This window comes from Guillardia theta (genome assembly GCF_000315625.1).
Source record: "Guillardia theta CCMP2712 unplaced genomic scaffold GUITHscaffold_120, whole genome shotgun sequence".
NCBI classification, from domain to species: Eukaryota; class Cryptophyceae; order Pyrenomonadales; family Geminigeraceae; genus Guillardia; species Guillardia theta.
The window spans coordinates 145,962-172,149 of NW_005434554.1; the positions used below are offsets into that span (position 1 = coordinate 145,962).

The 26,188-nt window shown below is 54.7% G+C and overlaps 8 protein-coding genes across 8 annotated transcripts in view; 6 read left to right on the top strand and 2 right to left on the bottom strand.

Annotated features, from left to right (window-relative positions):
- Positions 1–424: 424 nt before the first annotated feature.
- On the bottom strand, positions 425–2,683 carry GUITHDRAFT_146252 (hypothetical protein; the record flags this gene model as incomplete). Its single annotated transcript, XM_005822717.1, has 4 exons — positions 425–1,555; positions 1,606–1,728; positions 1,775–1,978; positions 2,030–2,683. 4 exons carry the CDS (start codon positions 2,681–2,683, stop codon positions 425–427), a joined length of 2,112 nt encoding a protein of 703 aa, XP_005822774.1.
- Positions 2,684–3,569: 886 nt separating this feature from the next.
- On the top strand, positions 3,570–4,160 carry GUITHDRAFT_40342 (hypothetical protein; the record flags this gene model as incomplete). The annotated part of the gene is made up of 2 exons (XM_005822718.1): positions 3,570–3,743; positions 3,783–4,160. Coding segments are annotated over 2 exons (552 nt in total), but the record flags the coding sequence as incomplete, so codon positions are not given.
- A 1,598-nt stretch (positions 4,161–5,758) lies between these two features.
- GUITHDRAFT_118071 (hypothetical protein) lies at positions 5,759–15,766 on the top strand (the record flags this gene model as incomplete). Its single annotated transcript, XM_005822719.1, has 17 exons — positions 5,759–9,476; positions 9,518–9,882; positions 9,928–10,559; positions 10,606–10,658; positions 10,711–10,838; positions 10,888–10,993; positions 11,041–13,033; positions 13,083–13,174; positions 13,497–13,775; positions 13,843–14,041; positions 14,090–14,169; positions 14,219–14,444; positions 14,490–14,569; positions 14,615–14,849; positions 14,896–14,975; positions 15,027–15,270; positions 15,313–15,766. The coding sequence occupies 17 exons, from the start codon at positions 5,759–5,761 to the stop codon at positions 15,764–15,766; spliced, it is 8,964 nt and encodes a 2,987-aa protein (XP_005822776.1).
- A 596-nt stretch (positions 15,767–16,362) lies between these two features.
- Positions 16,363–17,306, top strand: GUITHDRAFT_146255 (hypothetical protein; the record flags this gene model as incomplete). Its single annotated transcript, XM_005822720.1, has 5 exons — positions 16,363–16,425; positions 16,481–16,630; positions 16,682–16,932; positions 16,979–17,117; positions 17,223–17,306. 5 exons carry the CDS (start codon positions 16,363–16,365, stop codon positions 17,304–17,306), a joined length of 687 nt encoding a protein of 228 aa, XP_005822777.1.
- A 469-nt stretch (positions 17,307–17,775) lies between these two features.
- On the bottom strand, positions 17,776–19,257 carry GUITHDRAFT_118073 (hypothetical protein; the record flags this gene model as incomplete). Its single annotated transcript, XM_005822721.1, has 12 exons — positions 17,776–17,832; positions 17,881–17,991; positions 18,044–18,132; positions 18,179–18,226; positions 18,277–18,324; positions 18,368–18,465; positions 18,516–18,589; positions 18,634–18,724; positions 18,772–18,822; positions 18,873–18,953; positions 19,007–19,162; positions 19,211–19,257. 12 exons carry the CDS (start codon positions 19,255–19,257, stop codon positions 17,776–17,778), a joined length of 951 nt encoding a protein of 316 aa, XP_005822778.1.
- Positions 19,258–20,224: 967 nt separating this feature from the next.
- On the top strand, positions 20,225–21,009 carry GUITHDRAFT_155394 (hypothetical protein). The gene has a single exon (XM_005822722.1). The coding sequence runs from the start codon at positions 20,591–20,593 to the stop codon at positions 20,834–20,836; it is 246 nt and encodes an 81-aa protein (XP_005822779.1). The 5' UTR covers positions 20,225–20,590; the 3' UTR covers positions 20,837–21,009.
- A 2,100-nt stretch (positions 21,010–23,109) lies between these two features.
- Positions 23,110–23,869, top strand: GUITHDRAFT_79476 (hypothetical protein; the record flags this gene model as incomplete). The annotated part of the gene is made up of 2 exons (XM_005822723.1): positions 23,110–23,440; positions 23,598–23,869. 2 exons carry the CDS (start codon positions 23,110–23,112, stop codon positions 23,867–23,869), a joined length of 603 nt encoding a protein of 200 aa, XP_005822780.1.
- A 1,389-nt stretch (positions 23,870–25,258) lies between these two features.
- Positions 25,259–26,188, top strand: part of GUITHDRAFT_165891 (hypothetical protein) — a gene marked incomplete at both ends in the record, with an annotated part of 2,839 nt that continues 1,909 nt past the window's right edge. The window contains 4 exons of the mRNA XM_005822724.1: positions 25,259–25,351; positions 25,382–25,497; positions 25,691–25,914; positions 26,139–26,188. Of these exons, the coding sequence (XP_005822781.1) occupies positions 25,259–25,351; positions 25,382–25,497; positions 25,691–25,914; positions 26,139–26,188 (483 nt within the window). The remainder of the gene's footprint in view (positions 25,352–25,381; positions 25,498–25,690; positions 25,915–26,138) is intronic.

The following is a 26,188-nucleotide window of genomic DNA, read 5'->3' on the forward strand; positions in this document are numbered from 1 at the left end:
GGGCAGGCACGAGACTGAAGGAGGGGAAATCAACAGTTGCGTAGCTTCGGCTGAGAAAAGGTACTTTAAAAACCTTTCTTACTGTTATCCTGTGAAAGCAGTGTAGAAAGTAAATTTTTGTATCTAGTCTACAGGCACAACAGCGCTCGCTGCTCCTTTGTTTCGGCTCTGTTGTACATGAAGATTGGGGGCTTCTTCCTTGTCGATGATTACAGCACTGCTGAAAAGCCGAAGCACGCAAGCGAAGAAAGCGCGCAGGCCGCCAATCAAACGAACCCGAGCGTATCCATCCCACTCTCAAATCGCCGAATCAAGTTTCAACTCGTCCAACTAAACTACATTCAGTGCAGCCCCGGTGATCTGGCTTCCGGCCGCCAGGCCCGGGCCCGCTACAAGCCTAGCCCTCCAGCTAGCGTAATGGTAGTCAACCATCACCGATCATCCGAAACTCCTCCTCCTCCTCCTCCTCCTCCTCCTCCTCCTCCTCCTCCTCCTCCTCCTCCTCCTCCTCCTCCTCCTCCTCCCTTTCTCGATGGGGCGATTCCATCATGGTGCTCATCCTCCTCCCCCCGTACGGCGTCGCATGTTCAACGGCGCGCTGTGCTAGCAAAAGAGGATTCCTGCCCCTTCCATCTCCCAGCGTGACCTCCTGCTCCTGCTCCTGCTCCTGCTCCTGCGGTGCCTCCTCCCCTGTCGGGACCCAACGCTCCACAAGCACTCGGCGGGCTGCAAGGCTGGAGGAGGGGACAAGGAGAGCAGGGGAGGGGACAAGGAGAGCAGAGGAGGTGGGAGGGATGATCTCAGCAGAGGGGAGAGGGGCGAGATGGATCATGGGCTGGTCTCTATACGCTATCGCCGTCTGTTCCCCGCTCGGATACCCCGGGAGCAATCCTTCAGTTTGGCTCTCAGAGGCCCTCGGGGTTGGCAGCGGCAAGGAGAAGGAGTCGACCATCTCCTTGGCTCCTTCCCTTGTCTTCCACGGCCCCTTCGTCTGTGCTTGCCCGCTCCATCTCTCGCTCTTCTTCTTCTGTTCCTCCAGCACTTTCTTCCAGAAGTTTGGAACTTGCAGCTGCTCCTGCTGCCTTTTGACTCCTCCCTGCTGCTTCATAGTCCCTTCGACACCCATCTGTTGATCCTGCTGCTGCTTCCCCTGCTCGTGCTTTACAGCTTGAGGTCTATTCCCATTCTGCAAATTCCGCTGCTGCTGCTGCTGCTGCTTCTTACCGAGAACGTCGGCTAGCCGCCGCAAGTACGCGGAAACGTTATGCAGCTCTCGCCACATCCTCTCATCCTCACCAACCGATACATTTTGCGATGCTGTTGACGATAAAGGAGGTGTTGTTTCTGTTGTTGCTGTTGCTGTTGCTGTTGCTGTTGATGGTGGTGCCAACTCCCCCTTTTCGTCTCGAGAGATCCAGCAGCTTCTATCAACGAGCATGGGCATGAAACTGTCGTCGCAAGGCAGAAAGCCTGGGGGCAGCCAGGAGGTTTCATTTGTGTTGATGTTGGAGAAGAACACCCGACCCTCAGGGTCGTTCATCGCCATCCATCCATCCTACACGTCAAGATCATCGAACGCACAATAGAAGACAAACAACTCAGCACCGTGAGCACCACAGGAGCGAATCTTTCCTCTCCCCCCTTCCGCACGAATTGCCATCCAGGAAACACGTTGTAGCCCCAGCGCGACTGATTATGCTGTTCTCTGCTGGTCTGGTTGATTCCAGCCTGCTTGAAGAGTCAAGACACTTTCCGTCAAGTTGATCGTCAGCACCTTCGAGTGATGAATTTCGCTGATCAAGTTGTGCAAAGAGTCGGAGATCTGCTTGAAATATCCTCTTTCCTCGTCCATAAAAGTTTTCTTTGAATTCAACTCGAGGGTTCGGTTTTGTGAGATTTGCATCAGGACAGCTATGTACTCTTCAAGTGTCTTGGTCATCTTCTCGCTCCTCCCCAACATAGAAGCCACTACCCTCACCTATAGGAATAGTTACCTCCGCACAAACCCTCGTTCATGGCAACGTCAAACCGTATGTTGCAGAGCAGTCTCGTTCTTCTTGGCGCGGTGCAATGAACGCCAAAGTTTCGCTACTTCAACCTCACTGTCGTTGTACAGTCTCTCCATGCTCTCTTCCTTCGCCACCAACTTGTCGTTCATCTCCATCACCTCATGCATCTTGTTGTGTGAATCTATCAACCTGTGCTTCTCCTCATGAAGCTGGCTTTGCAAATCTTTCATTTCTGCACAGATGGAACTGATTCCCGATGTGTTCATCTCGCTAGCGCTCTCATCGCAGGAAAGCGGCTGATTCTGCTCAGCAGCAGTTTGTATGCTCCTGGATACAACGTTGGAAATTGCCCTTTTCAGCGCTGCCTGCGCCATCTGAGAGGCTTCCGGGTTCCCTGCGGCCTTGATCATCATCTGAATGGCCTCCACGAGGTCTGCATGCGATGAGTTCGACGAGGACAGCAGCCGGATAACGCGCGAGAGCAGCAGGTCCTCTCTCGACGGCTTGAAAACCCCTGGAGGACGGTGGTCAGTCACTGGGTCATGGCACTGCCGCAGGTGACGCTGCCCCATGGGCTGCGGCTCACCTTGCGTGTCTAGCCCGATCAGGAGCAGGCAGGCCATCAGCATCGCCCCCCCTACGCCCCTCACTCTCCCCGCCGCCCTCCCCGCCATGTCGGTTTCTATTCTCGGCGAGCTGTCAATGCCAATAAAACGGTTTGTAACGGTATAGAGCGGGGATGTGGTCCCGAAATCTGGGGAAATTTCTGGGGAAATTTCGGCTGGGAAATTTGGGGAAAGAGTGGGGAGGAGGGGAGGGGTCGTAACGGTGCAACGGACGGCGCGGAGGTGGGATGGCGCGGTAATGGGGCTGAAGGAGGAGGCAGGAGAGGAGGAGACACGACACAAGAGCAGGCGACCAGGTAGAACACAGCCGCCTGCATGCAGGTCAACAAACTTGAAGCATGGGGGCCATGATGGCGATAGCTCGAAGAAGGAGAAGAAGAATGCTGTGGGGGCTGCAGGAGGGGGGCAACAAATCCTGCAGGGCAAAGACAGGAAGGTGACCATCGCTCGGGTGCTATGGGAGAAGGAAGGAGAAGGAAACGGTTGGGATCAAGTGAAAAGTTTCGATGAGCAGCAACAGTGCGAGTTGCTGTTTCGCTATGCCAGGTTTGCAGAGGCGTATCTGGCAGCGAAAAGGTGCCGAAAGAAGGGCACGTCGGTGAAGGTGAACGTTCCAGTCGTTTACAACAGCAAGCTCGTTCCCATCGACTTCGGGAGGCCTTCTGAGTGGAGATCGGGAGTAGCATCTCGCGTCCTGTCCAACGAACTGAGAGTTGCCACCATCATCTTCGACCATAAGGACGATTGGGCAGACGAAGGCTATCAGCTTGACGACGTGCTTGCCCAAGATACAAGACATGTATGGATTGGATGTGAGGCAGATACGCATGACGGAGGTCTTCGATACCAAGAAGACCGCTCAGTCAAGGTTCAGATCATGAACAACAATCCGAAATTCCCCGAGCTGTTGGATATCACTATGCCAGATTTGTCGTTTTTTGCTGTTTTCGATGGGCATGGAGGCGAAGGTACGGTAGATTTTGTACAAGATCACCTGCCAAAGAATTTTGCGAAAGAGTTGAGGAAGTGCCTGAACAGAAAGCTGCGAGGCAGGTTCAGCACATGCCTGGCCACCGCGCTGAAGCAGGCATTCAAGTTAACGGACAACGTGATCAAAGAGATGATAGATTCCAGGGAATGGGAAGAGCAATCGGTCCAAGGCACCAAGACTTGCATGGATTCTAGTGGTGCGGCGGCTGTCGCTGCCGTCCTGTGCGGTCGCGAGCTCGTGATCGCGCATGTTGGGGACTGCCGAGCGGTGATGTCGGATAAGCAGGGCAAGTCGAAGCTCCTGACCAAGGACCACACTTATTACAACATCGAAGAGCGCGAGCGAGTCGAGAGTATCGGAGGAAGCTGGGAACACTCTCGTCTCAACTCCATACTGGGGGTCTCACGTGCGTTCGGCGACTTCTGCTTCCAGACTAGGGCTAAGGTGGCTGGACTCTCCGCTGAGCCGGAGATCTTCCAGACGAGCATAACAGACGAGCACGAGCTGCTGCTGCTGGCCTCTGATGGCTTCTGGTCGGAAGAGAACAGTCAGGGTTTCGGTTTCAGAGACTCTGCGGAGGCGGTCACGTGCCTTAGGGCGCACCTGCAACGGAACAACAACGACCTGAAGGACGCGCTCAAGCTCGCCATCTCCCGTGCGGTGAAGTGCAGCGAGACCGACAACACGACGGGGATTCTCATCTCCTTTCATAAGCTGGAACAGGTCTGACTGACACGCTCTGGTTGTTTGCTGGTGATGACCTTGTGCTTCAGGAATCTTTTAAACCCATCTCGTTCCCCAAAGAGCGTCCAAGGTTCTTCTGCAAACCTTCCCGTTCCACGGAAGCCTAGGCTTAGCGTTCATGTTTATATCTCTTGAAGCTGCTCATCTCAACCTTGATGGCAGTCTCCAGGTTTTGCCACAGTTTGTGAGTGGTGGAGTTTTTGTTTGCACATATAGCAATACACTTCACTGAATTCACTCGTTCTCAACGATGTGCTACATTTAACGACAAGCCATCTGTGATAACTTCGAATATGACGACAACGAGATCTATGAAGAAGGAATGACGCTTGAGAGAAAGAGAGGGATAGGGAAAACAGCAGCACAATCCAGCTATTCCCGTTGCTGGCAGATACATAAGTCTGAACAATCACTCCGCATGTCCTACCCATTCAAACTTCCCTGAATGATCAGGAGCATGTAAATATGAAAGATGCCATGGTACGACCAGGTGCCATCTACATATCAATGGAGTCGAAGAGAGTATCTGTTCGATCGTTCTCCGCTATGACCATACATCGATTCTTTCCTGCACAATAAACTCCTTATCGTTCACTCTCCACTCCTCCATCATCACCGCTTTCTCCTCCATCGTATCATCTTCTCTCTTCTCTGTCACAACCTCACACTGAACATCTCCTTTCTCTCCCTCCCTCCCTCCCACCCACCCACCCTCCCTCCTCTCTCTCTCTCTCTCTGTCTCTGTCTCTGTCTCTGTCTCTCTCACTCACTCACTCTCACTCACTCACTCTCTCTCTCTCTCTCTCACACACACACACACACTCTCTCTCTGCACTGCTACTTCACGTCCCGCACTTCTTGCATCATCAACTGCATCATCGTCTGGGGCAACCGTAGCTACAGTCGGGGTTGCTGAACACTCCTAGTGGGTAGGGTGGTAGGAAAGTGAGGTGAAGTACCCTTGAAAAGACTATTAAAAGTAGGGTGGGTAGGTGATCGACGAGGGGTAGTATGAATGGTGGTTGGGAAATAGGCCTTCGATGCAGATTTTCCAACTGAGAGAAGGGGAGGGTGAGAGGAGAGGAGGAGGAGGAGGAGGAGGAGGAGCGACAGATGGACAAGAGAGACAGAGCGAGAGAAGAGTGAGAGCGGGAAAGGAAGAAGAGAATGCAGGCAAGGCCATACGACAGTGCGTAGATTGAGTGTCGTTGGAATGGAGAGCAGGCAAAGGACGAGGTGGACATGAGACCCTCAAGACTGTGAGACAAGAGGGTGAGGGAGAGAAAGACTGAATCGAGGAAGCAAACACAAGTGCGTCAGTGCGGAGGAGGGAGGAGAGCCTCGTCACGTATCGAGGCGGCGATACAAGGAAGCGAACAAGAGGCAAGATGCGAAGGAGCACCAACAAGCATGTGAGCTCGAAGACGCGCGGGAAGCTGATAGAAGCGAATCTCCTCGCGAGACGATCTTGGGGAGGCGGTCTGGATGCCGAGAAGGAGAAGGTGGAGTTGCAGGTGACCGGGGTGAACAGCGAGGGGGAGAGGAAGAGGAAAGAGCTTGAGAGACGCTTGTGGGAGACGAGGACGAGTCTGGACGAGTTAGAGGGAGCAAAGCACGAGCTGCTGGACGAGTCGATGAGGAGCATGGAGCACATGCTGTCTGAGCTCGAGAAGATCCGCTCCCATGGCGACAGCATGCGAGAGAGCATCGAGAGGGCGAAGCTGCAGCTGGAGAAGGCGGACCATCTCAAGGAGTTCTGCCTGCGGAACAACGAGATGCTCAGGAGCGAGACGCTGGAGATGCAGGTGGTGCAGGAAGAGGAAGGAGAAGGGGTCTCTCAAAGCATATCCAAGTACCTCCCCCAGGGGATCGGCGTGTGCGCTGAATGTAAGCCGATGAAGCGCTCGCTGGAGTATTGTAGGATAGAGTCAGGACACACGGAGCAGGTAAGAGAGGAGGGCGAGAGGGAAAGGATAGTCTACCTTCATCAACGATATCGCGACCTCCTGCTGGCAAGGACGAGCCTGTTTGATCGCTCGAAAGCTTCATTTGCTGACGGGCTGTTGGAAAACTTCAGTTTGAAGCTGCAGAAGCTGGAGGACTTTGGCATGTTTCAGAATCAAGATTGGATGGACGAGATTTCCAAGAAGAACAATCACGTTGAGAACGGTTTCTACAAGAAATCTTCAACATTACAGCCGACTTTCGATCGCGCCTACTCTTACTCCGGCAAGGGATTGTTAGGCAACATGAAATGTGTTCCCAGGAAGCGTTTTTTCTTCACATGCGGCAACTTGTTTGTGATCCAAGAGTTTGATCGAGCTGAACAACAATGCTTCTCCCAGCACGACGACCTCATCACTTCTTTCTCAGGTCATCCTCGAGAGGACCCTTCCACCATGGCGTCTGGTCAGAGCGGCGAGGGGAAAGTCTTCATATGGGACGTGGATACCTTGCAGACTGTGGCGGAATTGAGCACAACTCCCTCGGAGGAGAAGAAGAAGCATGCGGTGTTGTGGCTCGACCTGCCCAAGGGAGTCCGAGCTCTCTCCTTCAACGTGCAGGGCGATCACCTGGCAGTGCTGGGGGACGACGAGCAGCAGACCCTCCTGGTGTTCTCTTGCCATGTCCGACACAATCGGCGACCCTGGTCCCAGTGCGAGTGCATCGCCAAGTGCTCTGCCTCGCAGCTCAAGGTTGTGGTGTGCGAGTACGACAGGTACAGCTCGAGGCTTGTGACGGGCGGGGTGAACCACCTGGCCATCTGGTCGGTGAGGGCCGGGGCCCTGGAGCAGGAGAACGTGAGGAGCGGGCATGAGGTGTCGGAGGAGACGCACGTGTCGATCGGGTTCGTGGAGCGAGACCTGATGCTGACGGGAACGAGCTCGGGGCTGATCTTCGTGTGGCGAGGATCGCGACTCCATCGGATCATCTCAAACGCGCACGTGGGGCCCGTGCTGAGCATCAGCTGCGAGGGAGCGAAGGTGACCACGGGAGGTCAGGACGAGAAGGTCTGCCTGTGGAACTTCGACCCTCTCTTCCGCATCGCCAACCCCGGCAAGCTCAAGGACGGGGAGATGCTGGTGGAGGAGCTCTTCCTCCCTCGCATCAGCGGGTTTGACTCCACGAGGGAGGAGGAGGCAAGCGACTCGTTGGGGGCGAACCTCAGCATCGGGAGCGTGTGCTCGGTCTCCTGGAACGTGAACCAGCTCTACTGCGGCACTTGGAACAACCACATCCTCGTGCTGGACGTGGCCAGGAAGACAGTCGAGTTCTACGTGGCTGGACACCATGGTGAAGCGATGAGCGGGCTAGCGTTGGACCCTCAAACAGAGACGATGGCAACGGTGGGGCATGACGGAGTTATCATCGTCACTGACACGAGGAAGGGACGACCCAAGTGCGCTCTTAACCTCAACGCGAGTTCTTTCAAGGCAGAGAGGAGACAGAGGAGGAAGACCAAGATCACCTGCGTTGACTTGCACCCGACGGGCTCCGTTGCTGTTGCTACGGATGACGGGGTAATCTTCGGGTTCAAGCTGGTGGAAGCGACTCAGTCAGCACTGGGGCTGGAGCAGAACCTGATGTCGAAGTTGCTCCTCCGGCGAGACAGGCCAACTTCCATCCGGTTCTCACCAACAGCAACGAGACTTGCTGTGGGCATGCAGAGCGGGAGAGTGTGTGTCTACGACTTCGATGACTTGGTGCAGCAAACGATTGATCCCGTGGTTTGCCTGGGGTTGCGACAGGCCGTGACCAACATGGATTGGAACCTTGAAGGCTCCAACATCCGATGCACAGACATGTACAACAACCTGAGGATGTACAACGCGCATAACGGCAATGAAATCTTCAACCAGAAATTGAAATTCCGAGCGACGGTGAAGAGAATGAGAGAAAGGGGCAGGTCCTCCATGTCTCCGATCGCTGTTAGCCTAACGGACTCGCTCCCATACCTCGTGACGTCTGTCGACAAGCTCTTCGACGTCAGGGGTAGGCGGTCAGACGACCTCGAGTACGGGAACGCTCAGATCTCAGTCGGCGATGAGCTGCTGACTGTCAACGGGATGGAGGTCCAGGACATGAGAGCAGGGGAGCTGCAGCTGCTGCTGTACGGGAGCGTCTGCACCAGGGAGTGCTCGACTGACTGCGGGCATGCCAACATAACTCTAGAGCTCATGAGATCTGTCGAGCTGGAAAGAACGACTGGGAAGATGGCAGAGGAGCAGGAGGTGAAGGAACAAGGACGGAAGAAGATAGAATGGAACTCCCTGTCGTGTCCTTTGAGCTGGGAATGCTCGGACCTCTTCCTGCAAGAGGACGAGGCTTCAGCGCTCCGCTCTGTCACCTACCTGTCGGACAAGGAGACTGTGATTGCTGGCAACGTGTATGGAAACATACATGTTCTCACTAGAAATGGTGGAGGCATACATGTTCTCAGAAGAGACGCGGGAGGGACAGGCGGCAAGGTAGCAGAAGATTCACAGCAGACCATTCAGTGCTCCGTCGATTTCATTGTTGCGCATGCCGACAAAAAGATCTTCGTCACAGCCTCTCGCACCTTCGAGCTCACAGTGCAATGGAGGCTGGTGGCGGTGGAAGCGACAGCGCGTGTAGAGCATGCAGACGATGAGCTGGTGGCCATGAGGGACGAGTACAGGGAGTGGTACGGGGCGTCCACGAAGGTGGTGGGTCAAATCGCATGGCAGAGGAGGGAGGAGGACAGTCTGCAACGTCAGCTGAGGTGGGTGCAGAGCAGCGTACCTGCCCCGAGCAAGGAGGCTCGCAGAGTTCGCAGCGAGTACGAGGTGAGGATAGAGCATGTGCTCGGGCAGGCGCGGGCGACGAGGAGGAGGGCGATGGCGGTGCTGGCTAGCGGGGAGATGCTCTATCCTCTTGGTATCTACTGCGTTGTGGAGAACTTGATGGAGGAGGAGACGCGGCAGCGGCTGTTTGTCGGGCATGTGAACTTGGTCACTACCCTGACGGTTCACCCGAACAAGCGGCTGGTGGCTAGCGGGGATGCAGGACCGGTAGCTAAAGTCTGCGTGTGGGACGCGGAGGGTGCGGAGTGGGTTGACGGGGTGCTGACGTCGGAGATGCTAGGTGAAGCTATTGCTTCCTTTGACCTCGCTGACGGGCAGCAGGTCTATCAGGATACTTCAGCTCTCCCATCTCCTCCCTTGAGTTCTCGAGGGATGGGAGGCTGCTGATGATCGCGGAGGAAGGAGGAGGAGGGGACGTGCTGATCTTTGACTGGGAGCTTCAACCTGAGTCTCCCCTAGCACGAACTTCCCTCCCTCACGGCCCCCCCATCGTCGCTTGTCACATCCCTGACACCAACCTGATCGTGTTGTGCTTTCACCGGGGCAACAAGCTCCTGCAGGTTCACGACCCGAGCGACGAGGACGCGAGCTCCTCGTGCTCCTTGTCCCTCACGTCGACGCGAGTCTCGGATGGACATCATGCCTGGGCTCTGCTTCAAGTTGCCTCCCCGGGGCTGGAGGGGAACGTGCGTCAAGGAGGTGGGGAGGACTCTCTGACTGACGAGCGGCAGGTGGAGGAGGCAGGGCTGGCGTACCTGACGGCAGGACAGACGTGGATGGAGGCGGTTGCGAGCGAGTGGTGGGCGAGCGGGACGACAGGAGGGGAGCTGCTGCTGTGGCATAAGGAGGAGCTGGTGCAGTCGGAGAGGGCGCATGAGGGCTGCTTGCTGGCTGTAGCGTCAAACTATGAGTTCCGCAGCGGCTACTTCAAGACTGAAGGAGACGGGAAGGACTTGCAAGACTCGGGCGACAAGGGGACAGGGGAGAGAGTGTCGTGGAGGAGGGCGAGGCAGAACAAGGAGCTTGACGTGAAAGCTGACAGGGACCTCGTGGTGACGGTAGGAGCTGACGAGACCATGCGAGTCTGGAAGCTGTCGGACAGCTTCGTGGTGGGAGGAAGGAGATTCAAGATCGACGAGCTGTACGCGCGGCTGAAGATGCTGTCACAGAGCATCCGGTCGCGTCTGATTCTCATCTCCACCATCGACCTCTGGATCAAGACCATCCAATCTCTTGACGTGTTCGAGCTTCTCAGTCAGAGCCACGTCATCGGTCCTCATGAGTGGTACCCGATCCTTGAGAAGAACAAGAAGCTGGCGGAGACTTACGTTGACTTCTTCAACTTCATGCTTGACGTCCAACGGTTCTGTGCCGCCAAGTATCAAACAGACACTTCGGAGTTGATACAGAGAGTGTTTCATTGGAAAACACGATCAAGACAATGAGGGCGGAGAAACTTCAGGTCGTCTCGTGACTTGAAGATGCGACGCTGACTGAAATATGACAGGACAAAGTTAAAATCCTCACCCATCAGAATGAAATTTCAAGGTTGAAAAAGCTGCTCAGCGAGCAGAACTTTGCAATACAGAAGAGCGTTGCCCTGGTTGAAGAATTCAAGGTAGATCATCTCAAGAACAACCTGGTGCCTGATATGTCTGATGTTGTGTGATACTCTGACTTCATATTGCTAGTCATCGTCGGATACTCTCCAACCTCAGTTCTTGAACTTCACTTCCTCTTCCGAGGTTGTGCTGGGGTATCGTGACATGTCAATGTTCCACCTGAACCTCAAAGACGGTACTCGCACATCCTCCTCGTCTCGTTGCTGACAGCTGTGCTGATAGGCTGCTGGCGAACGATCCATCAGGGCTTCGCTGCCGACGTGACGCAGATCAGAGCCTCTGTCGACGTCAACGAGATGGTGACAGCTGGAAACTCTTCCCACGTGAACTTCTGGCGGGTTGACAACTACAAGCTGAGAAAGCACAAGCTCGATCGAGTCGTGAGCAGCGTCGACACGTGCGAGAGCTTCACCGTCTGCGGCTGCGAGGATGGCGCAATGGTGTTCATGCTGAATGACAAGCAGAAGCTCACCTACACCATCCAGCTGGGAAAGGAGAAGATCCACCGGGTGAGGATCAACAAGGCAGGCGACATGCTGGCAGCAGCGGTTTCGCGCGAGGTTCTCATCTGCAATGTACAGAAGTTGAAGGGGGAGGGGGAGGGGGAGGATGGAAATGCCTCGCTCGCCTCCTCCTCCTCGATCGTTGGACGTCTGTCAGGCCACACGTCTCAGGTCTCTGAGCTCGACTGGTCTGTCGACGGGGAGTGGCTCCGCTCAGTCTCGTTAGAAGCAGGAGAGCTCTTGTTCTGGGACGCTTTCAAGTGCCGCCGCCTCTCCCCCTTCCTCTCTCGCGATGTTGAGTGGCTCAGCGCAAGCTGCTCCTTGGGATGGCACGTGATACCGGGGCACGAGCACACGTGGCTGGACGAGAAGCTGGTGAGCAAGCACCTCCGAGTGACGCGGGGGATGCAGGTCACCCGCCAGCTGGTGGAGGAGGAGTCGAGAGCCGTGGTGGGAACGGTCTCGAGGTTGACGGGGGAGGACGTCTGCCTTGTGCAGTGGCACAACAAGGTGGCCAAGTCCTTCTGGCAGATGGAGAAGGAAGCTGAGAACGAGGACAAGCGCAAACAGCTGCGGCTGCTGGACAACACCCGGGAAAACTACATCCTGGTTACGGACTCTTGGAAGGACCAGGAGGAAGGAATTCAGCTCGTGGGGTGCGGCGATCGCAACGGGCATGTTCTGATCTTCGACTCTTCCCAGCACGCGTTTCCACGGCCCATCCTCCAAGTGCAGGTACACTCCGGGCCAGTTTCTCAGCTCAGCTTCTCGATGGATGGGAGTCGTATCTTCACCTACGGGGAGGACTCTTGCTTAACTGCCTGGCGGTTTCAAAAGCGAGCAGCTGGGGTGTGTCTTGCTGACTTCCTGCTGGACTGCTCGACAGGCAGCTCGATCCACTTCTTCAAGAGGCTCAAGGAGCTGCCAGCCATGCTGTTCCCGTCCGATCGAGTGGGGGGCCGGGAGAGGATGAAGCACGTGCTGAAGCTGGTGGATCAGATGCGGTCAGGAGTGAGAGGAGACTCGGACAGGTCGGTCGGAGTGATCATGTCGTTTGATGAGAGGATGGGGATCGAGTTGTTCCAGCAGAGGAAGCAGCCGAGAGTGATCGAGCAGATAGCAGAGGAGCTCTTGTTGCTGTTCGACATCCCCAGCAGAAGGGTCGAGTTCCATGTTATCGATCGCAAGGTCTGCACTACCTTCCAGTTCAACCTCCTCCCGAGGTTCTCGCAGTCGGAGCCGTCGACGCATCAATGTCTTTCTCTGCTCCTGCAAGAGATCATAAACCCCTTCGTGCTCAAGAAGCGTCAGAGCAGCTTCAAGTACCTCCAGCATGTCATCCTTGCAAACAAAGTCGAAACCTTCAGAACCAGCGGGAACAAGCAGCTCCAGCAGCAGGTGGAGGAGCAGGACAGCAAGAGCGCAAACCTGATAGCTCGCCTCCGGCGCTTCGAGCAAAGATTTCGCATCTACCACCGGAGAATCTTCGAGGGCATCCAGCCCACCAAGGTGACGCAGTCGAGGAGCGGACAGCAGCGGGTGAAGTTCAACGAGACGATCATGACAAGGGGAGAGCTGAAGCTGCTCTTCAACCTCCTCGACCATGGGAACAGGAAAGTCATTCGTGTGGACGACCTGCTGAAGGCCGTCAAGAACAACCCCGACCTTGCCAACATCCTCAACGTGGCCACGGAGAGCAGTCAGAGCATGATGTAGCTGCCCTGTGCCGGTAGCCCCGGGCCCTCTGACTTGCTCTCTCAGATTGAAGCGGATCGAGTCAAAGTTGCCCAACTCCCCCAAGGAACTGATGAGCAGGGAGATCGACGCCAACGACTTCATCAGCATCTTCAAGGGTGAGTTCACCTGCCTTCTCCTCCTTTTCTTGGTGCTGCTGCTGCTGCTGCTGCTGCTGCTGCTGCTGCTGCTGCTGCTGCTGCTGCTGCTGCTGCTGCTGCTGCTGCTGCTGCTGCTGCTGCTGCTCTTTTCCCCTCTTCTCTTTCTCCTCCTCTCTTACCTCCCTCTCCTGTCTCACCTCCCTCTCTCCTCCCCCTCTCCTCCCCCTCTCCTCCCGCTGCTCCTCTTCCTCCTCCTCCAACACCACCACTTCCTCCTCCTCCTCTTCATCTGCCCATGTGATCAACGCGGGTTGAGCTTGGGCCCTGACAATCTGCGCAGAGGAGAGAAGTAAGACGGAAGAGGAGCAGGAAGTGAAGAGGATCGAAGGAGATCGGTGGAGCATCAGGAACAGAATCCACCAGGCCCCAGGGACTCACCTGACCTCCCTCCTCGTCTCTCGCCCATGGCGTGAGGCGATTAGGAGGGAGAGGTCGCCCTCAGAGCTCTGGGAGCACGGCATTCACTCCCTCACCAGCCTCATGGCTGATCGCAACACTAACAAGGATGTTGAAGCTGGGGGAGGCGTCAAAGCTTCCCTGCAGTCCACCACTGACGAGGGTACTCCTTCTCTTCTGCTCTGCTCTACCGTGTTGAGCTCTTCTCTTGGACTGACTTTCCTTGACAGCCTTCAGACGGCACATGAAGCAGTACGCGCCTGTCAAGACAGCATTGGAAGTGTTTCAAGTGTTGGACGTCAACAGTCGAGGCTTCATCACCTTCTCATCCTTGTGCGACGCACTGCAAGCAGGGGATGATGCAGTCAAGCTGGGGATATTCATCCTCGACTCGTTCCAAGCCTTCACCGCAAGGCTCTCTCGATACCTGTGCTCCCAGCCCTCCCCTACTCTCTCCCTCCTCTTACGCCCTGGCAGGTTTGGAGAGGAGGAGATCAGCGGCAGCCGCCCCATCTCGCTCGATCACTTCCTCGAGAGATTCAGCGCAACTTCCAGAGGTCTTGACATGTCTTCAAGCTGCTGATGCTGACGGGGGTCGCGCGTCAGACAAGCTCTCGGTCGTTGTCCCCTTCAGGCCTCCCATGAAGCCTAGTAAGATCTCAGCCTCCCTCACGCTCCACCTCTTCCAGGAGATCCAGGGGGGCCTGGGCAGGAGCGTCAAGTTCGAAGATCTCATGCAGTATGTGAAGAGCAACCGAACGTGCTCGGACGCCCTGGGGCTCACGGACTGGCTGAAGCAAGGCGATGCTGCGGAGAGAGTTTCACTCCACATGTACCAACTCTCCTCTTGCCCAGTCCACCTCTGACGATGCTTCAGTTTCGGGAGCAGCAGCGGCTGGAAGGAGAGGGAGCTGCTGCTAGAGGACTTCCTCGTAGCCTTCGCGCACGTGTCGAAAGGTTAGCGGAGCCTCTGACAGCTGGAGGGTTGCTGACGACTGACAGACAAGCTCGGCGTTTCTCGCCCTTACAAGATGCCGCGGTGGAAGCAGAGCCTCCCCAAAATCTCCCTGCCCACCGCGATGAAAGTGTTTGACATGTGCTCGGACAAGCCCGCGCACTCCATCTCCTTCGGGCAGCTCATCGAGAGTCTGGAGAGATACCCCAACATGGTTGAGATGATGCAGCTGGGTGAGGTGATGAAGGAGGAGGACAGGGCAGCCACTATCTTTCAATCCATGTACTGCGATAGCTCCCTCCTGCCTGCTGCTCACTGTGACGCTCAGGTTCGGCTCCAAGGAGATGGACTTCAGGAAGAGCATCTCGTTTCAAGACTTCATCCGCATCTTTTCTTCGCAAGACAAACGTGCTCTGCCTCCCCTCCTCCTCCTCCCTCGCTGACGTCAGTTTGACGCAGACGCTCTTGGCCTGTCCAAGGGCTTCAAGCGCAAGAGGAGGAGGGCGCGAGTGACCCTCCTGCCTGTGGACATGGCGAGCAAGTGCTTCGAAGAGCTGGACGAGAGGAGAAGAGGCTTCATAACTCATAGCGAACTCATCTCGAAGCTCTACGACAAGCCGCACCTCGCTAAGGCCCTCGGGTTGGCGAACAAGATGTCCTTCATGCCCCGGCAGCGCTTCTCCCTCTTCCTCTACGGCATCTTGTACGCTCCTCTCCCACACGCCTCCTCCTGACTTCACCGCAGCAACCCCGGCAAGAGCGAAGTGGCAGAGGCGCAGAAGTACTCCTCCCGGCACTTCGTCAAGACTCTCTCCGGCACCGACCTCGCCGGTCAGTCCAACGCCCTGCGCAACTGGAGGAAGCTCTTCCGCAGCCAACTCGATCGCCCGAGGTGGACGCAGCTCGTGACTCGGCTCCTCATCTTCAACCTCTCCCTCTTCTCCGTCAAGGGCATCCGGAGGATCCGCAACGCTGCTGTGCAGGCCGCCGAGCTGACCGTGCGCTTCATGGAGGCGATTGACTCACCCAGAGCAGTGCTGCACAAGGGGGACGGGGACAAAATCGCTGCCGTGCTGTGCCAGGTGGTTTACATTGCCAACTTCAACGGGCCCGTGCACGAGTCGCAGCTGGACCTCGCGGTCTCTCGAGTCAGGAGGCTGCTGGACTCGATGAGGAGCAAGGGCTTGTCGGCTACTTGAGGTGAGTGAGTGTGAGGCAAGTGAAGCAGCAAGCGATCAGTGAAGCGACATGTACACGATGACAACCAACGACACTCGCATATCTGATGACGCCTTAGCGCCGCCGGCTCTTTCCCGGCGAAACTTGATTTTTTCAAAAGTTACTTATCAGCTGCGATGAGTCCTTTCGGTTACCAAACGTGTGTCGTAAATTTCATCCACATTCACGAAACGCTCTGATACTACAACGTTTCTGGAAAATTACAATTGAGTGAACCCTGCCAGCCTGCACCCCTACCACCACCGACTAGAAGTACCCCCACCCCCTCTATGGCCTTGCTCCACCATGCATGGTACCACAATAATCATGAACGCAAAAAGCTCCTGATGACCCCTACCCCCTTTCTACCACTCCTTTCGGTCCTCCGCCGTTAACCCCTTCCCATACGAAATCCCTTCACCTTCCTACGCATCTACCCTTCTCCACTTTCCAACTCATTCTCAACCCCCTTCTTCCCTATCCTTCTTCCTCTTCCTCTCCCTCTCTCTCTCCCTCTCTCTCTCCCTCTTCTTCGTCTCCAGTTTCGTTGTTGCCTTGAAACGAACAAACAATATCGATGCATCCCTTCGAAGATCCTTACCCTCCCCTTCCTCTCATCCCAAAAGATGAAGTCGCTCAGGTGAACTATGAGTTCAAACTCTTTTCTCCTGATTTGCATAACACAATCGTCCCAGGTCAGGATGTATGAGATCCAAGCAAGCCCCCCCTGCGTCATGGTCAGAGCGCTCCTCGCCTATGGAGGACTCAAGTACGAGAGCGTCCTCGTCAACATGATGAGCACAAGGCATCTGGACATTCCGACCCTGGTCGTTAACGGCATGCAGGTGCCTGCCGCCACAACAAACCAAGCCGACTCAGCCTGACGTCCTGCCCAGATTAACGACTCCTACATCATCTACAAAGAGCTCTCCGCCATCATCTTCGAGCGATCTCTCTCGGCCCTAGAGTGCCAGCAGATCCATGACATCACGTACGGGATGCTGCTGGCGTTCCAGTCGGAGTTCTTCAGCTCTCTGGCCGTGAGGAAGAAGTTCGTCCGCCTGTCCTTCGCGGGCAACGGCTGCTTCACGTGCTTCTTCCACCCTCTCATCCGCATGTACGTGGGCCGTGCTCCCAACCGCATCCAGTAAGTCCAAGAGGGTGAGGGCGAGGGCTGATGACTGCTACCACAGCGCGGCCCATCCTGACCTGCAGTCGTTGGACTTCTACGGGAAGAAGTTTAGCGCGGAGATCAACAAGGGGACGTTTCACGGAGGAGCTCAGCCCGGGCCCGTCGACATCATGGTGTGGGCCCTGACGGAGCTCGGCAAGGTGAGGCCTGGGTGTGGGTGAGGGGGGTCGGGGGGCTTGGGGGGGCACGGGGGCTGGAGGAGAGGAGAGGGGCGGGTCGGGGACTGACGAGGGAACGCTTGGCAGCACATGGGCCTCGAGCCGAGCATCGAGCGGTGGATCGCGGGGTGCGGTCTGAGAGCATGGTCCAACGCGATGGAGGGTACTTGAATGTGTAGAGGAGGGGGAGGAGACTGAGACAGGGTGGCACGTCAGATGTGATGGGGAGGAAGCAATCTCTCTGGTGGGACCAATAGAAGTCAACGTCTTTCTGCTGGAGTATTGCTCTCGTTGGAGTTGGTGCGTGCGCGCGCGTATGTGAAGGGGGTTGGAAGGGAATCAGAACCGGGCAGGAGGGGGGAGCGGAATGAGCTGTAAAGAAAATGATTGCTAGCTTGTAAATAGTAAGAGGGCCTTCAGAAAGGAGGAGAATTCAAAGTACTCCCTTGTTTCTTAGAGCCGATGTAAAGTTTGAGTGCTGTATTTTTGCTTGACAATGAAATTACACTGAACGTCGCATACCTCCTCACCGGGAAAAATACAAGATTAAGAGCTCAGCTTCTTGCATTTGATAGACATAGCAGTCGCTGGTCAAATCGGAAAACTTGCAGCTGTGAAGGCTTGTCGGGGTTTACATGCTCTAGCGCTGGAGAAGCTTGACCAGCTTCTCCAAGACAGGCCCACATCGCTCGTGGATCTGCAGGCAGGGTCATGGACAGCATCTGACTCTGCAGGGCTGACAGACCTTGAGGTGGTTGACTTGTTGTTTGTCCATCCTTGTCTCTCCTATGTTGATGGCTGCGATGGGAATCTTGCGCCTGTGAGCCTCTTGCACCAACCGGAAGGACGACAGTACCTGCTCAGTGCTGTCACTCGTTCGGCTTCATCCCCCCTCAGCCCTCTCCAACCGAGACAGAGGAGCCGATCACAAGCAGACCAGAAGCTCCTTGAACTAGCTCACTAGCCTGGTCCTTCTTGTCCTTGGGAACGATATCGCCTTCACAACCGTCAGATGCTGCCAAGTGAAAGACCCGAACGAGAACCGAAGAAAACAACGTCAGGTTTCATGATCCCTCCGCATTCTTTGCACTCTGAACCAGGGCAAAAGTTCAGAAGCGGCACAAAATTTCGTGCTGTCCACCAGGCACGTGAAAATCCTCGAAGTCTGAGTTAGTCAGGTTAACATCGCCTGGACAACATCAGCTCCATCACATAGCTCACGTCGAGTGTACCGTCCGCTCGCATCTCGGCAGTGAAGTAGTGATCGTGATGGGACAGCCATTCTCTGTTTGCCGGCTCGAGATGATGATCATGGAACTCTTGCCGTGACCTGCGGAGGGTCAGGACAAAACCTCAGGTCCGCGGGGTGGGAGCGATCACATTCGGTTCCCACAGGACATGCATCGGACGATGTCGTTCCTCCCATGCAGATCAAGGACCTTGACACTCCCAGCCTGCAAGCTCTGTCATCTGAGGATCGTCATGGCTGACGGCCAACCTTCTGGTGTAGCCCATCAACGTTCTGGGTGACGATGTGGTCGAACACCTTCATGCCCTCAAGTCTCTGCAGGGCGACATGCCCCAGGTTCCTACAGCTCTTCCTCAGTCTCCTCGCACCGTCTCAAGGGGCACTCACGGTCGAGCACGAGCAAGAGGCTGCCAACCGAAGAAAGACCTTGCCCAGTACCTGCTCCTTATGAGATAGGCGGCCAGTTCAAGGCAGAGGCATGCATACACCTTCTCCTACTGTTGACGGACGTCATGAACCTGTTGTGCATGATGGGCTTGTGGCCCTTGCTGTACGAACCATTGGGGGATCTGCAGCATGGATCAGTCAAGTTGTCTACCAGGTGGCCATCCCTCCTCCTCACCGGTAGTCAGGTATCCCACTCTCCGTGCTCACTCCCGCGCCTGTCAGAGCTACGATCCTCTGCGAGCTGCACCTGTCGATCCAGGAAGCAAGCTTATATGCAGCATCCTGCTCTTGGCCATGGCCCGTTGGAGGCTCGAAGGAGGGGTTGCTTTGCCTAGCGCAACAGTGATCGGGCTAGCACCGCAGATTCAGCACATGCCACCTCACGACGTGTGACGAGAAGCGCTTGCGTAAACAGGAATTGATCATCCAGCTCCAGAACTGAACGAAAAGAAATAGCCTCAGCGAGGGACACTCGCTCTCACTCCATTCACAATCGCCTGAAGGCTGTTTCCAGCATTCAACAAACCTTCCACCCAACCATCCTCACTGCTATCCCACCCTCCTCTCCCTACTTCACCTCTCCTTGGAAAACCAAAACCACAGTTGTCCTCCCTGCCTCCTCCCTGCCTCCTCCCTGCCTCTTCCCTGCCTCTTCCCTGCCTCCTCCCATGCCTGCTCCCCCTCCAGGTGTTTCCCTTGCCCATCCTGCAAAGACCCGACCGTTCAATACCGTTATCTATAACGGCGCATTGAAACCGTAGAAACAAATCAATAATAAAAAAGTCAGCGGCAGGGATATCCTTTTTACTACTAAAAAAAAGAGTTGTAGAGGCATGTACCATAAAGGCATTATTAAAACTACTATATGTAAAATAGTACCATCGAAACTTGATAAAGCGAGGGACGTCCCAGACACAGGTAGAAAAGATAGTCAAATAATTATTGCATGTAATGGTACAAATGAAGCCCCGTTACGATCCCATCGAGTATGTGTTGTATTGTCCAGTATAAAATTTTGTAGTATCCTGGTAGATCTCTCACTAAAATAAAATTATATTGTAAATATGACATTATAGCAATCCTTTTAAAAAAGGGTACCGCTTTATCAAGACCATGACCGTACCCCCGTATACCCACCAAGTAAACCTACCCCATTTCACATCACCCCCATTATTCACTCAAAGTACCCCATCTTTTCCCTGAAGAAGTGTTTGGGATGGTACCACCCCTGCGTAAAATACGTGGATTCATTGTTGGTCCACTAGAGACTCTTCCGGTCCCTTCCCTACTCTCAACTGCTCCCCGTTCCCCCACCTCCTCCTGTCTCTCGACCTCTCTCCGCCTATCCTTCTCCTCATCTCTCCTGCGCTCTGCTCCCTCACATTGTAATCTCCTCTCGTCCTTCGGTTTCTGTCTTCTGAACTGTTGATCCTGCGACTTCTTGTTTCCAAAACGCCCTCGTTTCGCTTTACACACCCTGTACAAGCTATTTCTTGGATACATTCATCATTGGTACGCAACCGAGTCTTATAGGGAAGTATACTTCAGGTCCAAATGACGGAACAAATCACTGATATCCAATGGCAACCCAACAAGGAAGGCCAGGATCTCCCCCAGCCCCTCCCCATAACCCGCAAGGATCAGATCACCAATGTAACTCCTCTCCTTCCCTCGCTTTCCTCATCTTCCTCTCTCCTCCTGACTTGCATGATCGCCCTAGGTCAAGTTATACGAGATCCAAGCAAGCCCCCCCTGCGTCATGGTCAGAGCGCTCCTCTCGTACGGTGACATCAGTTACGAGAGCGTCCTCGTCAACATGATGAGCAAGAAAGAGCTCAAGTGGTCTACCTACCAAAAGATCCCCATCCTGGTCGTCAACGGCATGCAGGTGCCTGACACTAATTGCGAGCCGACTGAGCCTGACATCCTGCCCAGATCAACGACTCCTACATCATCTACAAAGAGCTCTGTGCAATCGTCTTTGGACGAATACTGTCGGATGTAGAATCGAAGCAGATCCATGACATCACGTACGGGATGCTGCTGGCGTTCCAGTCGGAGTTCTTCGGCTCTCTGGCCGTGAGGAAGAAGTTCGTCCGCCTGTCCTTCGCGGGCAATTGGTGCTTTGCGTGTTGTTTTCACCCATGTATCCGCATGTACGTGGGCCGTGCTCCCAACCGCATCCAGTAAGTCCAAGAGGGTGAGGGCGGGCGGGCTGATGACTGCTGCGACAGCGCGGCCCGTCCAGATTTGCAGTCGTTGGACTTCTACGGGAAGAAGTTTCGTTCAGAGTTCAGGGGGACGTATCACTGCGGTGTAGAACCAGGACCCGTCGACATCATGGTGTGGGCCCTGACGGAGCTCGGCAAGGTGAGGCCTGGGTGTGGGTGAGGGGGTCGGGGAGATGGGCCGGGGGGGACGAGGGGGGATGAGGAAGGGGCTGAGACTTGAGTCATTGTCTGACTGGGAGACTTGGCAGCATATGGAGCTGGGGCCCACTATCGATCGTTGGATTACCTCTTGCGATTTGACTGATTGGTATCAAGCTATCAATGGTGATCGCACATTCACATGAAGACTGCCATTGCCGAATCTGATCTTCAACTTTGCTCCGCAGGTCTGATGAAGACCAAGAAATCCCTCTGGTGGGAGCAGTAATAAGGACCATAACGAAGATGTTTCATGACGTGGGACAGAGCCAGTCAGTGGGGTTGGATACCGGACCAGCTTTTAATGGATGTCCATTCCTGCAGGAAATGGGACTTGAGAAGTTGCCTTGCCAGCAGCAAAGGGACTTCAGTATGCCTTCACAAGTTTTTCGGCCGCTCAGGCTCCCTTGCGGCGTACGGGAGTTATCCGGGAGTCCGGGAGTTCGACTCGGATGCAGTGGTCGCCATCGAATCAGGGCACTTCGGCAGTTTTCGACTCTGTATCGGCGAAGGCAGACGAGCAACTTTCAAGTTTGTCGGATTAGGACCCGCCGCCGCGCGGCCCGGACCGCCGCGTTGACCGTCACTCCCCTGAGTACACTGACACGACTCAGGCAGCGAGTTGTACGGTGCCGCTCTTCTGCCTGTCTCACGGTCCAGTGGGGCCTAGTTGCTCGGCGGCGTTTCGGTTCATAAGTTTATAAGTTTCGGATAGTGCGGCGGCCTCAGTGCCCGGCCATAGACTCGGCGCCTCACCTGGCGCGCGGATTCACTGTCAACAGCACCACCATGACGCGAAAAATGGCGGGAGCGCTCTAACAAACGAAGTTGTCACAGTGTGCAAGAATGAAGCACTGCGCGTATCAAAAAGAATGTTTAAAAGTAAAGTTGTTCAATGATTCAATGAATTAAGAAAGTTGCCGCTCTAAACTGACTCAGTGACTACTCACGGTTCCGAGTTCCAAGCCTTACGAGTGAGTTCAACCGTGATTTCGCGCAATCCTTCCGCCATATCTCCTGCCAGGGACATCATGGCATGGCACTCACAGTCAACCAGCCTGGGTGGCAGTGTTACGGTTTCAAGTTCCGGAGTCCGGCCCATACTCGACCGAAGAGATCCCGGGCCCGGGCTAGTCATCAGTGTTTGTGTCCTAAGGGGTCATAGGGAGGTCTTATAAGGTACGGTAGGTCACTTTTACACAGGATTTGTCTTCACCCCCCCAGATGACCATAAAAGTACGGGTAGATTTGCCGTTCTGATTCAGACATGGGGTAGTGGAATTGCTTGTTGCGGTAGGGGTGATGGGGAGAATCGCAGGGGTCCCAAACAGTTGAGATGAAATTTGGGGGGTGGGGTATAGCTTATACCCGTATTGTTATCTGAAATTTTCATCTAAATATATGGGTAGGGTGTATGACTGTTATGGGTCAAGTGATAGTGGATCTTGCATGGTGGGGTGGGTTATTCTGCAAGATGTCCGCGATGGCAGGATCGCTGAAAATGATGAGGACGGCGGCGTTGCGAGGAAACAGCAGCGCAATGAGTGATGCCGGTCAAGGTAGCTTCAGATTCTTGAAGCTCAAGTCGGGGAACCTTCCTTCTCGCACTCTCCCTCTTTCCTCGAGGTCGTTCACATCCCTTGCGTCCTTTCCTCGTTTGTCCTGCTGTGCTGCGACCAACCTTGCTTTCGGAGGATCTCTGCGTACCTCTGGTACAGTCGGAGGCTTCCAGGGGCTTAGAAACATGTACGGTGTCCATGCATTTCCTCTCTCATTCAATCGCTTCCTCCCTTTTGCCTCTGCTCTTGAGAATCGGTCATATGCCTCGCATCCCGGCACGCCTGAGACCATGTATGCTACAACCATCCTATGCGTGCGAAAAGGAGGCAAGGTTGTAGTGATCGGGGACGGTCAAGTCACTCAGGGTTCCTACGTTGTCAAGGACAATGCAAAGAAGGTTCGGACACTGCAGAACGGGAAGATTTTGACTGGGTTTGCTGGTGCTGCTGTGGATGCTTTGGCTCTGTTTGACAGGCTTGAAAGCAAGCTGGACCAGTATCCAGAGCTCATGCGTGCGTGTGTCGAACTTGCCAAGGAATGGAGGAGCGACAAGAGTTTGCGTCGAACTCTGAATGCCGTCATGGTCGTCGCTGACAAAGATCTCTCGCTTACGATATCGGGTGCGTCGATTTTTGAATAATCTTCCCCGCTCCTCCTTTTCCCCTCCTCCCCCTCCTCCCTCTCCTCCTCCTCCTCCTCCTCCTCCTGATCATTATCATGATCTATTGTTTGATTTTTGGGTCATGCTTTCGTACTGATACAGCTGTTATGACGCAGGTAACGGAGACATCCTCGAACCGATGAACGGGGTCATTGGCATTGGCAGCGGTGGAATCTATGCACAGTGTGCAGCAATGGCGTTGATCGACATAGAGTCGCTCGATGCCGAGGAGGTAGCGAGGAGGTCGATGAAGATTGCGAGCGACACCTGCATCTACACCAACCACAACTACGTGGTCCAGGTTCTTGACGGCAACAGTGACAAGAAGCCTGTTGAGGAAAAGAAGGACGGGCAGGCAAGCAACCAAGAGAAGGCGAGCCAGACATAGGAGGGGCCATGCAGCCTGCGCATGCTCAAATTCGCCCTGCACCGCCTCTACTTAATAAAGTCGATCTGTTCATCGATACCGCTGCGTCTGGAACAAAGGGTACAGCACCAAGACAGACAGGAACCTTGGTGCCCCCCCGTCAGGAGCTGAGCAAAATCCTATCATGTGGATAGAAGCACTTGGAAGATGATGGTAAGAGGGACATGGTGGGAGGAGGAGTAAGGGGATCAATTCATGAGGTCATGAAAAAGTTAATTGAGCAAGGGGCGAGGTGTTTTGAGGTGAGGAAAAAATGTAGCAATTAGAGGTAGGTGGGTGACGAGAGGGTCAGAAATCTTTCGGATTCAACTTGAAAGAGGTGTGTTATGATCGGAGCTGACACAATCATGAAACTTCTTTCAGCGTTTAAGAGTGTATTAGCCTCAGATGCGTGAAGCGAGTTTCTGCGTTGCTCGAGAGGATCCTCAAGTTGTGAGAGCGTCCATCCTCCATCCCTGCCATGACGGAACTCTTCTGATGATAGAAGACATGGACAAGTGGCATGCTCGATCCTTCTAGTCGTTCTCGTGCTCCCCATGGCAGAGCTAGCCGCGCGGTGCACTCGTAGGGAGCCCATGTTTGCTTTTACAGCTTCCTGTGCGCCAAAATCCGGCTGGAGTTTTAAATTTGTAACTGGTAATTAATTTGTTTTTAATAAGTATTTTATACCTTTATTAGTATCCCGATATCGTTATATGTACCAAAATTTTATTTTATTTTCTGTATACAAAATATACAAAATTTTGAATGCAAACAGTATCAGAACGCATCTAAAAGATAATAAAATCCATTTACTACATCGCTCACCTTCTCTGCTATGCAGCCTCCTACGGGACCTCCAGAGGAAGCAGAGAACGAAGAGCAAGCAGAGGAAGAGGAGGAAGAAGAATAGCCCAGAGTATGAAAGACAACGAGGACGAAGATTATCACCGCAGACAAAGGGAAGTAGGATCAGGAGCAGAAGGAGAAGGAGAACGAGATGTTCAAGGAGGAGGAGGAGGAGGAGGGGAGGTAAGCCCACTTGCATTCGAGGGTTATGTTGACGATGCGACCATATTGAATGAGTAGAACAGAAATACGAACAGTCTTGGATTGTTCTAGCAAGAGATGAATGGAAGTGTGGAGTTTGGGTAACAGGAAGCCGAGAGCAAGAAACCACGACCTGACTACCTTGCAAACTCCCTGTGAGGGGAAGACGAGTGTGTACATCTTTGTTGAGCCGAGTTTTTAACTTCAAACCATGGCTCATGTGCATTGTGGTGGTTTCAATGACTTCCTTGTACAGGCGGGGGTTCAGCTTGTGCATGAAGATCTGACCTCATGAACGAAAAGGGTAAGAGGATAAGCAGGATGCTCGGAGCGTCCGTTGCCTTCCTCTGCCTTCTCGCCCATTCTTCGTACGTCTCTTCCTCTGCTCTCCTCCCGCTGGTCAAGAACCCGGCGGTGTACTCGCTCGATGCTCGGTGACGACAGATGTGCTTCCTCGCGGCCAGCAGTGACGTGGAGGACAGGATCATGGTGTCGGAACTGAAGCTGCGGCTGGGCAACCAGGCGACTATCAACGAGATGGCAGACGAGGACCTTGACGAGTGAGAGAGGGGAGGAGAGCAAGGGCGCGGGAGGAGAGCAAGGGCGAGAGTGGAGAGCAGCGTGTATGAGGCGTTTCATGGAGAAGGGGTTGGAGAGAAGTGGGAGGAGAAGGGGGGAGGGGAGGGGAGGGGAGGAGAGGAGAGGAGAGGAGAGGAGAGGGCGAGGGCGAGGGCGATCTAATGGGTGAGGCAGCTATGCTGAAGCTGGTTTCGACGCTCTCTGCTTGATGGGAGTCTGGCAGCCGAGCAAGTTCAGCCTGCAGAAGTCAATGAAAGGAAGCGGAGGAGGCGAAGGAGCAGCCACGGCAGCTGCTGGAGCAGCCAGCTCTCCATACGCCATCGTCGATTACTCTGTGAACAACGAGTTCGGCGGGAACTTGGCGCTGGCAAAGCTGCGCAGTAGATTGCACGAGCGAGGTCAGATGGAGGAGCCTCCGGAGAGGAGAGGGGAGGAAAGGATAAGGGAGGGGAGGGGAGGGGAGGGGAGGAGAGGAGAGGAGAGAGGAGGAGAGAAGAAGCGAGGGGAGGAGAGGAGAGGAGAGGATAGCAGGTGAGGGGAGGAGGAAGGGATGCTGACGATGGGGCAATGGGGGAGGACAGAAGTTGTTGTGGATGGGGAATGAGTAATGACATGGCTGTAGGCCTGAGGTTGTTCCTTGACTTCGTTCCCAACCACATGGCCGTCGACCAT

Bases quoted from the DNA above. Each gene is read 5' to 3' on its own strand.
- GUITHDRAFT_155394 (XM_005822722.1), top strand. From the start codon at position 20,591: ATGGTCAGAGCGCTCCTCTCGTACGGTGACATCAGTTACGAGAGCGTC.